General features: G+C 43.0%; 1 protein-coding gene across 1 annotated transcript in view; it reads left to right on the forward strand.

The window, feature by feature from the left end:
- Window positions 1–18,562, forward strand: part of rap1gap2b (RAP1 GTPase activating protein 2b) — a gene marked incomplete at both ends in the record, with an annotated part of 36,831 nt that overhangs the window by 8,934 nt on the left and 9,335 nt on the right. Inside the window, 2 exons of the mRNA XM_080845816.1 lie at window positions 15,698–15,782; window positions 18,107–18,142. Coding sequence (XP_080701942.1) covers window positions 15,698–15,782; window positions 18,107–18,142 — 121 coding nt within the window. The remainder of the gene's footprint in view (window positions 1–15,697; window positions 15,783–18,106; window positions 18,143–18,562) is intronic.

The following is an 18,562-nucleotide window of genomic DNA, read 5'->3' on the forward strand; positions in this document are numbered from 1 at the left end:
AATTACACGTGTTACAAATTGTAGCCTAGGTTTGTGTTGCCTCTGGTTGCTTCACCGGGGAGACACTTCAAGTTCTCACTCCTTGACTTTAATACACAGTGGCAAATAAGTCCTAGGGCAAGAGCAGTCTGTTAAGGATGGCAATTATTAGAGAGGCGAAGATGTGTCTTTGAGTCATGCTGTCGCGTGTGTGGGTTGCTGGAAACTGCACTGGAGTGTCTATTTGCATTTGGTATTTGTGTATGATGGATGCACGTTACTGCATAATGGTGACAAGAGTCGTGTATGATGACCACGTGACCCTGCTTGTGTTTCGGAAAGTAAAGAAGGATGCTTATTTGTGTGTGTGTGTTTGTATGTTTGTGTTTGTGTATGTTTGTGTGTTTGTTTGTGCTTGCATGTTTACATATGTCCCGATGCGCCTATATTTGTTTTTGGCACCGCATTTTGTTTATTGCAGTGGTGCCATTGAACTGTGTCCACGTTAACTGGTGGGTGAATTCATGTGTGTGTGTGCGTGTGTGTGTGTGTGTGTGTGTGTGTGTGTGTGTGTGTGTGTGTGTGTGTGTGTGTTTAACCACCCCCACAGGCGTTTACACATTATTTATTCAAGTGTAATAAACATTGACCTAGAAGCTCCTTATCATTTATTGAAGACTAGCAGCCGAATGGCTGTGACACTGCTCACATCACTTCCCATATTTAGTGGTCGCCTCATTGCCCCATTCTCTCAGCACTTCTGGGTATGTGTGTTATGATGTAACAGTGTAACTGAGTCCCTCTTTCTCATCATGTGTGTGTCTGTGTGTTCTGTATTTTTGTGTGTTTGTATTCTGTCTTAGTGTTAGTGTGTCTGTGGGTTGGAGGTTGTATGGGTGGCTCTAGATGAACGTGTGCACAAGGATAAGAGGTAGCCGATTCCCCATCCATATTCACTATCTCCTCCCTCCCTCCCTCCCTCCCTCCACCCCCCCTCTCTCTTTTTCTATCTATTTATCTCTCTCTCTCTCTCTTTCTCTCCCTCTCTATCTCTCTCTCTCTACTTAAAACAAAGTACACTGCTTTGTGTGTGACCGCCTGAATCCAAAGCCCAGGATTACAATTGTATAATCAGTAGCCAGTCTATGCCTGTGGTGCTTGTGTGTGTGTGTGTGTGTGCGTGTGTGTGTGCAGCCGACTGGGTGACAGAGTGTGCCACCGTTCAGTTCTTCCACTCTCTCTTACAAGTGAATCCTGGAGTCTGGCTGGTTTTGTTAATCTCTAAAGAATGCCTCGCAAACTTTGGTAAGTCCCTACTGATTGCATTTTTGCGTGATAGTATTTATTTGTGATAGATTATTTTGTGGTTGTTTTCAGTGTATGGGCTTGTGTCTTTTTGAAGTGTCAGTGGATTTGTTTTTAGATTCACTTTTTGAACACTGTGCGAAAGGGGAAGCAACATCTTTTATTTAGCCTGATTCTTATTGAAAAAAGAATCGATACGATAGTTGAAGGATAGTGACAGTTGGATGAGTTCATGCTCCTGTACACATCTGATAGCATGTTTTCTTTAGTATGAGATATTACACGGAGAAGGCTTTGCTATATGATAGTTGTATAAGTGAATTAAAACAGCGCTATCAAAATGCCTTCATTCCAACTGATTAAACAAGAGAATTGTGATTCAGATAATTCAGAACCTGGGAACTGTTTATGTACTCACTCTCTGAGAATTGATTTGAATTGATGGATATGTACATCTAATAAGACTTCGAGTTAGTCCTGATGTTTGCTGCTGTCTGTGAGGCAGCATCACGCATTCATATTTGACAAAGATGTGTTCCTGGTTTGCCTGTTGGCTAGGGGATCTTCTGAAAAGGAAACAAGCTAAGATATCATGAAAGAGGAAACTTAAATCAAGTATGCTAATTCATTTGTGGATATTAAAACGTATAAAGTATTAATCTGTCTTTTTTTCAGACAAACTTTCTCCACAAAGATACAAAAAAAAGGCAATTATCATTTTCATGGCCTCCTCTTACTTGCTCAGTAACAGTGCCTTTGAAGCAAACAGAGCCTTGGTACGCGGTCTCACTTAATAACTTGTCTCCTCACAGGCAGCACAGCACAGATGAAAAGACAACTATTGTGAAATGTCACGCTTTCATGGGAAAGGTGTGACACTGTGATGAGAATCTGTGAAAACACACAGAAGCGCTCAGTTTGACTCAACAGCCCAAGGACCTGAGAGAGTGTGGTGTTTTCTCTCGGCAGGTTCAGAAAGGGCACTAAATCAAGGATGCGCCTGTGCAGGATCCCCTCTCTCTCTCTCTCTCTCTCTCTCTCTCTCTCTCTCTCTCTCCTTCACTCTCTGCCTGTCTGTCTGTCTTTTTCTCTCCCCCCTCCTCCCTCTCACACACATACGGTGCACACACTCTTTCTCTCTTTATCCCCCAGCAGGTTAAATGGAGCACCACTAAATTTTTAATGCACCCTAAAGACATATTATTATTATTATAATCATTATAATAGACATGATGATCCATCTGAATTACAACAACACAGGTACAACACCACCAACACAAACAACAACAATAACAATACCACTACTACTACTTATAATAATAATATGATTATAATGTATTAATTAAAAGTTGTATTAATAAGACAATAACTCAAATGTGGCTGTATTAGTGGCGGGACACACACACACACACACACACACACACACACACACACACAGAAATATATATATTAATAATAATAATTCACATAAACATCTTGTGTCCAGTGTTCCCCCAAATATTCCCTGTCCACCTCTCCCCTTATCAAACTTAATTAACCCAACATATGATTTCAACCCCGGTGCTTCACTTTATCTGCCCTGTGTTGCCGAGGGTGAGTCTGTGGGTTGGGGGTGCTCTGCCCTGTGTTGCCGAGGGTGAGTCTGTGGGTGGGGGGGTGCTCTGCCCTGTGTTGCCGAGGGTGAGTCTGTGGGTGGGGGGCGCCAGCTTTAATTAAGTCACTACAGGAACGGGTGTGGACTGGTGTACATGTTATGATGGACCACAGGTCCATTCTGAAAGTGTTCAATCATTTCATGGTTCCTACACATGACTTGACAATATATCATACCCAAATTGTTGAATATTGTTGAACGCTGCTCAAAAGTCAACAGAACTTTTTGTGTGTTGGGGCTGAGGGGCTGAAAGACACTCACCCTTTTCATACTTTTCATACGGTTTTCTCAGGTATCGATGAGGTACTCAGATTCATATTTAGATTTACCAGTGAGAATGCCCATTGGATGGATGCATCTAATGCATTTCTTTATGCTGAGATTAATTGGATTTAAACATCAGGTAATTCAGGTGCATCAGTACGTAATATAATGTCATCATTCATTCAATCCATAACACTTGCTGTAGTTCCTCCACTGAGCTGTGTGTCACCACTAGAGGGTCCTAGAGTCATATAACATCTCCCCAGCCAGGGAATCATGGGAATGATTGGCTTGCTGTCGCATTTGGAATCTCTGTAGTCATAAGCAGTCTATCTTGTTTATATTCCGGCCCAAACATTATGTATTTTTTTTTTATCTTACATAGACTTTAGGGAGTCCAACAGAGAGCCTAACATGGCTGATGACGTACACATCTTTATCAGTCATGCCAGACCAAAACGGAGGTGATTGGTCACGGCTAGGAAGCCTCACATGTGACTGTTTTTGCTGTGGTGTGTGGTTACATATCAGGTATGAGGTTCCAGGTATCAGGCTCCAGTCATGTATGAGTTTGTTCCAAAGAGGAGCTTATCTGAAATCCGGTAGTATAATATACCGTGGGATAGCAAGGTGTTCCCTTTATTCTTTCTTTTTATCGATCCTTCTTTCTTTCTTTTTTGAAAGACAATTCAAAAGACAATTTTAAACTCATGCTGTTAATCATCAAGCTCGTTATATTCAAAGTTAAACACAGTCAACCTAGTGCTGTTGATTAAACTGCTGCCAACGTTCTGTATGCCTTTGCACGCCTACATGTAATGTTTCCTAGTTTCATCTTGATGGTGCACAAAACCGATTGGTCAAAAACATATTCACTGATTGAACAAAGTCCAATAAGGATCAAACATCACTGATGTGATTCTCTTCCTGTGTGCCAATGCTGACCGGCATGGAATGAGCAGGGATATGTCTGAGCATGTCACTTTAAATACATAACTCAATAATAAGATCCTAACAACCAGATGCCATTTTGGCCGCTGCTGTGGCTAATTCCGTATTGTAGCAGCCATAAGGTGGCTGACCACAAGGCTCCTGCCTTAAGTGGTCAGTGTCTGAGTCATGATTGAGGCCATCTGGCACTCGGTTGACTCAGCACTCGGCCACCTGCAGAACCACCTGGGCACCTGTGGTAATACCTGAGCGAGGACTCGGCAGGCACTCTTGTCCAACAGACTGGGTGACGAGAGCGCCACCAGAGGCCCAAAGGCTGGCCAAGTGAAGCACTGGTGAGCCCTATTGCAAAGCGCCATCACTGACACTGCAGTCATTTTTATAGTTGGTGGAAATATCAGTTCTATCATGAGAAAAGCAAGCCCTTATGAATATCCAGAAACACAGCCCGAGGCTCTTTGCATGTGGAGTGCTCCTAATGTCGCCTGTGGCCATTAGCAAGACACACGCCCCCCCCCCCCCACCCCCTAAGCGAATATGGGTCCAGGCGAGGCATAATTATAGAAGTCCAGTACAGAAAGGCAAAGTGATGCATTTCAAGTAGTTAACTGATTTTCTGCATTTTCAGATGGAGCATGGGTTGAGCGCGAAGGTCACCCAGAGACTGTTGAGTTATTTCCAACTGATGTTTCATGTAATTCATCCAAGGGCACAGAAATGCTGCCAGTAACCGGGCAAGCTTTGCTGTTTGCTGTGAAGAACACCAGAGTAGCTTCCAGTTTAGTGTTTTACTTAATTCAACATATTACTTAGTTATCAAATTGAACATAAGATAAATACGATATTAAGATAAATAAAATAAATGGTAACAAACTTAAAGAGAAATATTTACAAAAGGGAAATTCATTTCTGAGACATTCAATTTGATTTAAGACTTGGAATCCTCCCCATCTTAGATAATGACAAATATGTCACATAACTATTTTGTAACAGATTAATGACCGTGAGAAACCCTTACAGCATCACCTACAGTAAGAGAGTAGAAAAGGACAACAAAAAAGACACAGTGACACTTTTTTGTACCCCCACCTTGTGTTTTTGCAGGCACGCCCTCCCTTAACATTGCTATTGCTCACACACACACACACACACACACACACACACACACACACACACACACACACACACACACACACACACACACACACACACACACACACACAGGCTCACATAATTGCTGATTACTCCTTATCAGCCTTCTATCTGGCAGCCTGTGAAGCAGAGGATACCCACCTATTCCCTCGTCTGCGTCACTGGTGAACCAGGAGATGCACATGTGTGCCAGGAGTTCATCTGCCAACCAATTATCCCGAAAAGCTCAATAATCCATATTCATGCCGAGATTAGCGCCGCGATTTGGACCCTCGTACGGAGGCCCCGGTCGCAGTTGAGGGAGTGGAAATGGGTTGTTTGGTCACAGTTGACTTGCCTTCATGGGGTGATGTCTAAGGGATGGGTATTTTTCATCTTCTCCACCCAATCCCTTCCCTCCATCTTCTTCTCCGTTTCTTAGTTTGTCTCCGGCTTTTCTCGCTGTCTTTGTTTACCTTCAGAGCCTGAATATCCTCTCAATTTCTGTCTCTTGTTCTCACCTTTCCAATTTTACCATCCTGCTTCTCTCCTTATCTCCCTATTAACCTCCTTCATGAGGTGATATCAGTGTCAAACAGGTGGCACAGGCATTTCACTGGACCCCGTGAGGTGGAGGAAATTGATTTTGAGGAACCACTTTGAAAGATGACATTTTATAAAAGAAAGGCGACTTGGAATTTTCTCCCCCCAAGCTATTGTGTGTGGACATGAACGTGTGCACATCTGTGCAGGCATGCTCACATTGTGTGTGTGTGTGTGTGTGTGTGTGTGTGTGAGTGTGTGTGTGTGTGTGTGTGTGTGTGTGTGTGTGTGTGTGTGTGTGTGTGTGTGTGTGTGTGTGTGTGTGTGTGTGTGTGTGTGTGTGTGTGTGTGTGTGAGTGTGTGTGTGTGTGTCTGTGAGTGTGTGTGTGTGTGTGTGTGTGTTTGTGTGTGTGTGTGTGTGTGTGTGTGTGTGAGTGTGTGTGTGTGTGTCTGTGAGTGTGGGGGCTGAGAGGACATAATCTCTATGAATACATTTCTGTCCTTCATCCCATAACATGGCGGAGGCAAAGGCAATTATGCTGTAGAAGGTCAGAATAAAAGGCCTGGTGAACAGGTGAAATTACCTACAGTGCCATGACAATGTGTGGGAAGGTGTGCTCTTGAGACCGCCGGCAGACTGGCAGACAGGGGGCTTGATTTGAAACCTTGCCAGACAGAGTGTCAGGGGGACATTTCCCAAATACTGTTTTTTTTTTTCTAACTACATAATCTGTGATTCTATGAACTGCTGCCCTTTACTTCCTACTTAGTGTCTCAATCTCATATTTGCTCTTTCTCCCTCTCTTTCTTCTGTCTATCTTTCTCTGTTCCCTCAACCCCCGCTGTGAGCAGACTTAAAGAATTCAACAGGTGTTGGACCTGCGTTCTGTGACGGCTTTTTCTTGATCCCGCTCGATAGCTTTTTGAGTGACCCCTACTGGGCTAGATATAGTGAGCCGACTCCTGAGAAAGGACAAGCTGTCATCTTTTCTCTTTGAGTGACATTTAACTGTAAGGCGAAAAATGTCTCTAATGAATAAATTAGAAAAATATGTGAGAGGAAAACACACACACACACACACACACACACACACACACACACACACACACACACACACACACACACACACACACACACACACACACACACACACACACATACACACACACACACACACACACACACACACACACAGAATGTGAGGCTGAGGTGGTGGGTGTGTAGGGGTGATAACACAGGAACATGGGTGAGCACAAGGGCAAGGTAAAGCGAATTGGCATCAAAGACACCCACTGTGAGGAAAAGGTGAACAACACAGGCTCTGAGTTTCAAACATGCGCTGCTCTGTACGTCTGTGTGTGTGTGTGTGTGTGTGTGTGTGTGTGTGTGTGTGTGTGTGTGTGTGTGTGTGTGTGTGTGTGTGTGTGTGTGTGTGTGTGTGTGTGTGTGTGCGTTTGCAATCTATCTGTCTGCGTCTTTTGATGTGTCTCCATTTCTTTTACACATGTTGCTATATGAATCAGCTAAGCTTCTTAAAGATAGTCTACCCAGCGCGTGTGTGTGTGTGTGTGTGTGTGTCTGTGTGTGTGTGTGTGTGTGTGTGTGTGTGTGTGTGTGTGTGTGTGTGTGTGTGTGTGTGTGTGTGTGTGTGTGTGTGTGTGTGTGTGTGTGTGTGTGCGTGTGTGAGTGTGTCTGTATCTGTGTCTGTGTCTGTGTGTGTGTGTGTGTGTGTGTGTTTGTGTGTGTGAGAAAATCAGGCATGGTCCTGCATACTAAGTGCCTGGCCAATGGCACGTGTTCCTTCCCAGTGCCTGTCTGGCTCAAAGGCTGTGAGGAGAGCGGCTTCAGTTCATAGCAGCCAGGATCACTGGCAGGCTCACCTCCTAACCAGAAGACATCTTATGTCAGACATCCCATCTGTGAATGAGGATGAGGATGAGGATGAAGCTCTCCCCTCTTAAGGCTACAATATTCTTGTTTATTTTCTATCATAATTAATTAACTGGTCTTGATAATCAGCATTAGTGAGCTTAACACGTTCTGTGATATCTTTAAAAATGTCACCATCTGTGCCTCATTGTGTATCACTTAATTTCTCATGAGAGGCAGTTTAGGGACTGTTCTGTTTTTCATTTTGAGAGTTAAATTCAGGGCTGATTTTTGTATTTGGGAGCTGGATGGTGCTGAAGGGGTTGATATTCACATGATATTCAAACCTTCACTCAACAAACAGAGATAACAGTTTCCGGGATTCATACAAAAAATGTCATGCCACAGTGCAATATTGCAAGTTCAAAAACAGACTGTGTGTTATAATTCACCATGCCATAAATAGCTTCACTGTCCTGAGGGCATTTAAGGTGCAATGTGTAGTTTTGTAGTCGAATAACACAAAAATGCTTCAAGGCTTACAACAATGATGTAATTATGAAGGCATGGAAAAAAACAGTGCTGCACAGTATCTCTGTTCACATATGTTGTTCTCTGAAAGGCCATTTATTGCATTTGTTCGCATTTGTATGGCCATGAAAAGAAATGCATGAAAAGCAGCCAGCCTAGGATGCGCAAGAAAACTAAAATGATAGGTCACACCTTTAAAAAATCCCCATCCCTCCTCCGATACTCTCTTCATTTCACATTCAGTTAGTGTTTGCGCTTCGAGACACTGCTTAACGTGTCAGAGGTGTACTTCCAGACACAGACAACAGTGTCCTCACCAACCCTAGCCAGGATCTCTTTTCCCTGTCCTTTCAAAATAACACTGACATGTCTGAGTGGCAGTGGTCCCCTTATGTCTTACTCAGATCAGGCCACACTTTTTTCCTTATGTGACACCAAGGGGTCCTGTGTCTGTCTATCTGTCTGTGAAGGTGTCTTTGAGCTTTGCCTTTCCTCTATTCCACTGTTTTTCTGGATTTTTTTTTCTTTCCACTGTTTTTGTACCCTTTGGCCCTGAGAACATTTGACCTGAAACGATACTTGACTGAACCTGATATTTTGTAACGGTGGAACGTGAGTCAGCCCGGTTTGTGTGTAGAATCATTTGGTTCTAATTTGCATCCAATTAAAGGGACAAGAGTGCAGACGAGCAAACTTAACTACCGCCCCAAGAAATGTTTGTTCGCCCATCCATAGACACTGCTGGCACAACACAAGACTATTCAACACAAACCTCAGGGGAAACATATTTATGGGAATCATTTTTGACACTGTGTGCAAGTGAAACATGAACACCGAAACACAGAGAGCGCAATGAAAGCAGGAAATACCATTGGTTAATAACTACAGATAATTACATTCCATTTTAACCAGAGGTCACTCACCGCTGCAAAGAACATTTGTGCTGCAGATTTTTCTCTGAAAAACCATTCTGAAAAGATTTTGTTAATAGGCAGATGACATAAATGTGAGGTGTCAGTTGAACCACTGTTATGTGTTGAGTGCAGACATTGAGCAGTGGAAACTCTTTGTGACAGCTAGATAAAGGATGCACGTGTAGTTCTGCTCTTGAACTCCGTCTCTGAATGTAGATGTATGATTTTGACTTGATGCTTTGGTTTGCAAAAGCCTACAGTCTACATGTGCATGACAAAAGTTTCCCATAGTTTAACCACGTAGTCACAATTTCCCAGAGTCTGTCAACACGTACGGCATTACCCATGTTTCATTTTGCATTCTTTGGTGTGAGTATCAAAATCCATGGAAAAGCAGGTACAGTCTTGGTGAATTAGTATGGGAAAGGTTAAAGGTTGAACTGTGAGAGCAGTACTGTGCCTACAGCACTCCCTAATGTACTACAGATCCTTGTAGTGTCCTGCTAGAAATACAAATGGGGTGGAGGGGGCACAAGGTGGGGGTGTTCCGCAAACTCTGATCATGTCCCTGATAGGAGCAGGTTCTGGAACAGACCCAGCTCCGTCTGACCTGGCGCCAATCCGTCCTGGACCCCGGCCAGGGAGTCTGTGGCTGCCTGTTCTGTCTGTGGTGTGCAGGGCACATTATCACACAGGATCGATGTGTGCGGCAGTTAAGTAATGTTGCTCATAGTGTAAACTGTATGTACACAATTGTCCTGTGTGGAGGTAGTTGTGCGAGTAATGTTGTAAAGCGTACTGAATGAAAGGGCTTGACACACACACAGATGGAGCAGTGGACGACGAGGGAAGTGAAACAGTCAGACACACAGCATGATGGGAACAAATGTTCTAGGAATAGAGAAGAAGATCACACAAACCCAAACACACACACACACACACACACACACACACACACACACACACACACAAACACACACATAAACACACATTAACACACACGACACACACAAACACACACACATACACACACACAAACACACATTAACACACACACACACACACACACACACATATGCTAACTTACAGTACATGCGTAGAGGCACACACGTGATCTTTAAATCACTGTTCCTCTGAGAGGAAAGGTTTGCAGAGACAATGAAGAAGAAGTACAAGACAATCTGGGAAAGGAGGACACAGAGAGACAGAGAGAAAGATGATCTGTACAGTGCGGTCACACAGTTCACAGGCGGCTGGGGTGATAGTAAGAAATGGATGCTCTGACGGGCGTTTTTCCCTCATCCGCCGAGAGAGAGGGAGAGAGACAGAGAGAGAGAGAGAAAGAGAAAGAAGGGAATGAGTGTGAAGGTGCGTGAAAAATAGGCTTGAGCAGATTGTGAGAACACGCTAATGAGAGAGTGGCTGAGTGAGAGAGAGAAAGAGAGGGAGGGAGAGGGAGAAAGAGAGGAAGGAAGAGGGAGAGAACAAGTGATGAGACAAGAAAGGGAGCCACGGTGACTGGAAGGTGAAAAGCTAGCAGGAGTCTGAATGAAGAGAGAGGGAAAGGGAGAAAGAGGAAGAAAGAAAGAGAGAGAGAGAGAGAGAGAGAGAGAAGGATGCATTTCTGTGTTCTCTCACTTCTCCGGTGAGTCTGTACTGGCTGTGTGTGCAGCACCTCCCTCAGGAGAGAGAGATTGAAGAAAGAGAACAACCGTGACAGACAGGAAGGAGAGAGAGAGAGGGAGGGAGGGTCAGACAGACAAATATAAAGAGAGAAAGACGTAGAGACGGTGGCAGTCAGAGGTAGATGGTGAGAGAAAGGGACATTTAGACAGAGAGAAAGAGAGAGAGACAGCACCACACTGGCGGTTCTTTGTGATTTTTGCCCGGGAATACGGCAGCTTGGAGAGCCACCAATGTCCGAGTCCGCTGCCAGGATCCGCTCCAGGAGAGCTGGGATCAGGGCGACAGTGGCTCTCATCGGACTCCTGCACCGGTCCCGCAAACAACAGGAGAGGCAGAGGCAGATGGAGAGTGAGAGGGAAGGAGAGGAGATATGGTGGGTAAAAGAACTTCCTCACAACCAGAGCAGAGACAATAATAGTGAATTGAGGCTATGTGTGTAGGTGACGTGTATATGTGTATGTGTGGGCACGCATATTTGTCCTTGTTAATGAATGTACTTGGGGATGGTTTGCAACTTATTTGAAACATTGCATCTCGGAAAGTGTTGTTGCTGTGAAGGCATGTATGTGTGGGTTTCGTGGGCGTGCACTTAACACATGTGCCGTTTTAGAGTGTGACTTTCACTGGCGTGACACAACTTGCATGTCAAATTTGCTTTGCTTGGTGCATCTGGTCCCTAAAAGTTTGTGGCTGTGGCGATAGAATGGTTTCATTTCTGCATGTGAGGTCTGCGACGTGAAAGCTTCACATGTGACAGTTGCTCTCTTCTCTCGCCCATTCTCACACTAGAACAGAGTGTGAAATGAATGAAGGCAATTTATCCACAAAACAGGGTATTACATTTGTGCTGAATATGGATCATACCCTCACCACATGATATGGGCAATACAATGTTTTCTAGTTTTAATACCGGCCATAGCTGGTTCCATTGACAGAGTTGATTCACCCCTGGTAATCAGGCTGGTATCCTCCTGGTATGTTTCAGTGAAACATCCTTTCACATGTATGATTAACTCGTAATTCACTGCTCTGCATTCTTATTGGAGTCCAATTTTCACGCTTCTCCAGAATAGCACGAACATTCGGATAATTTTATTCTTTTCTCCAGTCATCATGGGTTGATTGTAATGATACAGCCATGACCAAAGGATTCAATAGGCTTAATATACTTGGCGACAAGCCTTCACAATTATATTTTAAATGCCAACAGCAAAAAAAGACAGATTAGCACCCTTTCGGATAATTTCCTCTGTGATTGGCTAGTTCAAATATGTTTATGACTGTGAGCATGATAAGATGAGCAAATCCGGACTGAAGCAAGTAATGTGATTTAAAATTATGCTGTGGTATTGGTGATACCATGCCATGGATCCTACATTTTTATTGTTTTAATTTACACGGAAACTTGTACCAGCTATAAATTGTAGTTCCATTCCCAGGAGCAGATATGCGTTCAAAATTAATCAATATATAATTTGATTATGCATAATCTTGGTTTGGATTAAAAGCACCATTCAAGTGACATAATCAACATTCATTGCATCTACCACTAAATCACTATGCTGCGTATAAGGCACATATTCACTAAATCACTACTGTATAAGGCACATATTCACTAAATCACTATACTGTAAGGCACATATTCACTAAATCACTACTGTATATAAGGCACATATTCACTAAATCACTACTGTATAAGGCACATATTCACTAAATCACTTTACTGTATATAAGGCACATATTCACTAAATCACAACTGTATATAAGGCACATATTCACTAAATCACTTTACTGTATATAAGGCACATATTCACTAAATCACTATACTGTATACTAACCCCTGTATAATGTTCTTTTGCCTGTAACTGTGTCTTAGCTTTCATTGAACTCACGGTGTTTCACACTCACAATGTTTCTTTCCATAATTTAATCTAAACCAGTTTAGCAGTTTATTGTAAGAAACCCATAGCTGAACAGGATATAGCAGCAATTTGGGGCAAAATTCTAAAATGCTGCCACTGACGGTCCCATTTTCAGACTCACATATTCCTATATGGCTTTTCTTTTTCTTCGCCCGCGCCTCTTTCAGTCACTTACTGATTCCTTGCCAGCTCTCGCTTTTTCTTTAGACGCCACCATTGTGAGGGCCATTGTGCCAGGCAACAGGTGGTTAGGTAAACACGCTGGGCTGTATTTACATTTTGTTCTGTCACAGACGAGCCTCCAGGGGAGGCGGGATGGAAGGGGAATAGCACTCGACTGTAATGCAGGCAGTGTGTGCTCTGTAATCAATGGCCCCAGAGACGAGTGGAGGGCAAATTGATAAACAGTTTGTCCTGCTGTCAGCAAAGTGTTCTATTTGTTCCATTCAGACTCCATGGTGACAGAATGAAATGGTGTTTACGATAATGTAGTAATTTGCCCACGTTCCTGTAATTGCGCTCTGAGGGATAGAAAAAATGTAAACGCAGGAAAGTGGTGCAGTTGATCAATTAGACATTTGAGAATAAAACCAAAACACTCAACTCGAAACTATGCCAGCTCAAAGAAAGAAACTTTTTTTTTTCTCTGCATGCAATCCAAATCCAAGAAATAAATGGACTTTGCTAAACATCCGTCTCTTCTGAAAAGCGTTATTCAGTCTTTAACCACATGCCTCGTCAGTCTGACTTGAGTCAGTCACTTCACAATGGCACACTACTTTTCTATTGCTTCTGTTTGGCATTCAACTGAGGGAGCAGTAGGAGGTGAGGTTAGGCTTTAGATTCATGCTTCTCGTGCCTTACAAATGAAGGATGTCTATGTCCCTCAAGGCACTCATTCCAGTGTAAAAACACATGGAAGAATGGGGAAAAGGTATGTCTTCACTTCCTTAGGTTTGAGATAAGCCTAACTGGTACATCAGCTGCACGGTAATGTAGGCTGGACGCGGCTCGAACCAGACCCAGAGAGGTGCCATCAGATTAGAGCCAGATGTTAGAGAGGCGACACCATGGGGAGCTCAGCAGAGAGGGAGAGTAGATAAGAGGATAGAGGGATAAGCTAGACGAGGGGAGAGCAATTCTGATGGACAGCTGAGTAGTGACTGATAGAAGGGTTAACCGGAAGACTGTGTGTGCTTCTTAGCCTGTTTAAATAGATGGCTTCGGGAACATTTGGAGTGGGATTTATTGTTGGACATTGATTGAGATGCTATGGCACTCTGTAGTGTCTGGAGGGACTGTATGATGGGCTCTGGTAAGCCATGCATAAATATCAAACCATTTGATCTGAGCGATATCTATATATTATTAATCCTCCGGTTGGCTCTCCTCAGATCGATTTGATATTTCACGGTGTTGCCGTATGACACGTCTGGTGCCTGGCAATGCAAACAAACGCATGTTTTCATCACCTTAGCAAATGGTGCGAGAGGAAGCAAATCCATTTTTCTCTCTCCGCATCGCCACAGCGGTTTGGACTGATGACAGCCTATCATTTGACCTTTACTCAGACCTTCGCTGACTGCGCCGCCGATTTTTGAACAGTTTAGCCAACAAGGTGAGATGGAGGAGGAGGAGAAAGAGGAGGAGGAGGAGGAGGAGGAGGAGAAGATGGTGATTGCCTTCTCTTGTTGCCGCAGCAACAAGGAAAAAGAACTGGAAGGGGCCACTCTGTTGCTGAAAGGACACACATCACATCCAGTGATTTGTACAGCTTTGTGAGAGCTGCATTTGTGAACAGCAGAAGCTACAGAGAAATATGGACTTTAGTTGAGCTCCAGATTGTGTTCCATTCAGATAATCTTGCCTGAACTTTACGACAGCAGACATGAACCATATGGTACACTTCTTCTGAAGTGTTCCTTCCATATGCATTAGTCAAGATTACTTGCTGAAAGAGCATGTGTAGGCTGTCTTTGACCTGTGACACACAGGCTCTAAGTGCAGAAGTGTTCAATGTGATGGATATGAAGCCGTTTTATTTTATTCACTGAGTATTCAGTGTTTCCCTGTGTGCATTTTAGAGAGGAGAAGAGACTGACAGAGGGTAGATATGCAGAAGGAGAAACAAACAGAAGGCAGAGAGAGGGAGGGAGAGAGAGAGAGAGAGAGAGAGAAAGAGAAAGAGAGAGAGAGTGAGAGAGTGAGAGGGGGAGAATACTGGTGCTTTGCTGGTATTATGGATGACATGCAGTTATCTCTTGTCTAATAAGAAACCAGAGAGGCGTCCGATGATGGATCCATCGGGCCTATTTACAGAAAACTTATGAAGGATTGAGGGGATATTTTTAGACAGCAGTTCATTTCGCTCTTCATATCCATCCCTGCTCCCATCTCTCTCTATCCAAGGTGAGAAACTTGACTGAATAATTTACTTTGAAGGGAGTCCAGCCACCACAAGAGCCCCTAACATTGGTGGATATAAGGAGGTCCATTTCTCTGACAAATTACCTATCTTTGAGACATCTTTTATTCACTAACTTAATCATGGAAGTGTGGCTCGTTTTAACCTCATGAAGAAATGAACGAGTTTAAATGAGGTGAAGAGGAGGAAAGATCGAGGTTGTGAAGGGTCTTATATCCGGTCTGTAGGCAAATGTAGTGGTTGCACATGGATGTACAGTATCCTAGGGCTCATGCAGATATGTGAAATCTACTGAAATTTGATATAGTGTGGGTGTGTGTATGTGTCATGGTGGTCAGAAGGACACTCCAACCATGCTTGTGTTTATGTGCAAGACCAAGACTTTGGTTAAGGCGGAATTGTTGAAACTGTCACAAGTACACTGCTCCCAACTCACACCCAGGGTTTGACTATGAAGTGTCATTACAGCAGTGGCTCATTGTTCAAAGCCTCAGTTTCTAATTTCAGCGTTTCGTTTTTCAGGAAACAGGAGTTGCTGACCATCTCCAATGTTCCGCTGGCAGACTGCCCCCCCTCCCCTCCTCGAACTGCCCCACCCACCATGAAGGTAAGTCAGGTGCACAGCCCTATGTATTAGAGGGCTGTAGTCTGTATAAATTCCATACATCCATTAAATTGCAGAGTATGTGGTTGTCCACTCTGCTGTGTGGGGAGAAGTGTATACATACAGTATATATATATATATATCATCATATACGGTATCTATGGCAGTTTTTACAACTGCTTACACATGGTTTCTGAAACTCTACACGCAATTCACAAAACTGCACATACAAAACGCAAAACACCACAAATCTCCTGTAAAATGAAACAACATTCAAAACTCAACAATCTAAAACATCTTTTCCACCAAATGGTAAACACAACTACATCACTAACTGCATACTAGTGTGATGAATCTTAAACACTCCTGTCTTTGTTAGGTTAAAGGCTTTTACAGGTATAGTGCTTCAGTGCACTTCATAAAGCAATTTGACAAAACTGGTTGCAATATACTGAATATGTAGATACACAGAGTGCTTTTTTCAGTTTTCCAAAACACTGTGGACCAAAGCATTACACATAGCTTATGGTTTTGCAGATTTGGTATGGGATTTGATGTTTGAGTGACAGGTTTCAGAAATTGTATGACACGTAACAATGTTGTGTGTAACCAGTTTTTAAAAACGGTAAAACATTGAAAGCATCTTTTCCTGTGTATGAATTGAGCCTATTACACTTTTTTCAGACCTAGTTTTAGAAAATGAGAAGGCAGTTACAGGAAAACCTGTGAAAGAAAAACCACACGCCAGCTGAATGCCCAGTAGAGTGGAGGGTTAGAGTCTGTATGGAATAATTCTATTTATCGAAGAAAAAGGAAGGACAGGAGGAAGTGCTAGTGTAGTAAAAGGCTCGAGCGGCACTGTTGTGTATTCCACAATAATGTAGTTCTTAATATTGCTAAGCTTATAGTGAAAGGAGCACACGGCAGGTTATAGTAAACCAATTACTTTTATTACCAGTTATTACACTGTAGCTACCTAGATAGAACGGAGCAATAAGAGAGCGCCCTAGTGACGGTTCAGCTCTTTTATACCTGTTCCTTAACCAATAGGAACTATCCACCTTGAGAGTGCCAATCACATTAATCCATGAACATGTTAGTATCATTCTGTGTGTAAGAACACCACAGGCACGTATCAACCCTGTGTATCTTTTGAAAGGAAGGACAGGAGGAAGTGCCCTACCCAGAGAGTTGCACCCTCAGCTGTCTTGCCTCATCTCTTGTTCTTTTGGGTGTTGAGCATCCTTAACTCACAGCAATCAGATATATATTTCAGCAGTACAACACTGAACAATACAGACACCAGTGGTGTAGTGGTCCCTGGAGTGGGTATACTCTTAATTTTGTAATTTTTTTAAGCAGCCCATACAGCACAGAATAAGCGCCCTGTTTTGAGAGGTGGGTATACGCAATGCTGACTGAAAAATAAGTGGGTATACTCCGTATACCTGCGTATACCCTGGACTACACCACTGACAGACACCTTTATCTTTAAACTTTTCCCAATGTGCTCTGCAACTGACTTTATCAGTACACCAAATACATGTTCCCATGTTCTGTTAATGGGTGGGGATGTATGTGTGATCTGAAAAAGGAAGTTTGTGGTCAGTGTTTTTCAACACACAGGGTGTCAAATGATTAAAGTGACAAGGGTGGGGAGGCTTCAAAAAAAGATCAAATGGAACTGAGGGAAGTAGTTGGTGACCTTAAAAGAGGACACCACAACACAATACAACATAAATAGCATCGATTTTAGCCAGCAACAAAAATTAAGCCCAAATTAAAAACAATAAAAACAATAAAAACGAGGCCCTTATTTGTGGCTGTATGGGTGCCTGTGTAGGGAGAGCAGAGGGCCCTACATATGTGTATGTGTAGATCGGGATGTGTAATAACATGCACCGGAGCATGTATGTGTGCGTGTGCTTGTGTGTGTAAAATGAGAAACTCATTAAGGGGATGATTATTCTATCATTGCTATGGCACTGGGGCTTCAGACTTGACCGGTGTAAATAGCATCTCTTTTGCTATTTTTGCCAGCTCCACTAGTGTATGTTATTGCTCTGACAGATATAGCATTAAAAGAAAGTAGTGATTCGTGTTTAACATTACCATGACAAAATCATACCGCATAAAGTATTACTGTAAATGGCTGCATATTCTGGAAAGCTTAGGGCATTTTCTGTCTGTTCATTTTGAGGAACTGTGGTTGAATGATAAATCAGAGATCTATGTTCAGTGTTATCAGGTGGCAACTAAGCACTTTGCAGAAGAAGAACTAAGTACCAAACTGACACTCTCTACCTCTCTCTGTCTGCCTTTTACAGAGTGGCCAGTTCTTTGACACACTGGACAGAATGGAGGTAGGCATTCATTTTATCCTTTCTCTAACTGCGATACAGGTGATTGACGTTTTCTCAAGCTCATGTCCTCCTAACAGACATCCTTAAGAACATTGTAGTTGAGTTGTGACTGTAACTCACAGGCCGTAAGTGCATTACTTCAACTGGACTTTACGTAAAGCTTGATTAACTTCCAAGGAAATGGTGATTCATGAATTGTTTACATATGAAGATAAAACACACTGCAGCTAATGCAATATTGCTCTATGGGTTATTAGGACACACTGTATTAATAATAACATCAAAACAGAAACATCTATTGCTAATTCATGGGTTCATGGCTGCATTGAGCAATAACTTCTGAATTTAGCCACGTAAACTCCCCCCCCCCCATTTAAAATAACTCACCTAGGCGGTAATAAACATTGCTCATGCAGTGAA

This window comes from Sprattus sprattus, assembly GCF_963457725.1.
Source record: "Sprattus sprattus genome assembly, chromosome: 1".
Taxonomy (NCBI): domain Eukaryota; kingdom Metazoa; phylum Chordata; class Actinopteri; order Clupeiformes; family Clupeidae; genus Sprattus; species Sprattus sprattus.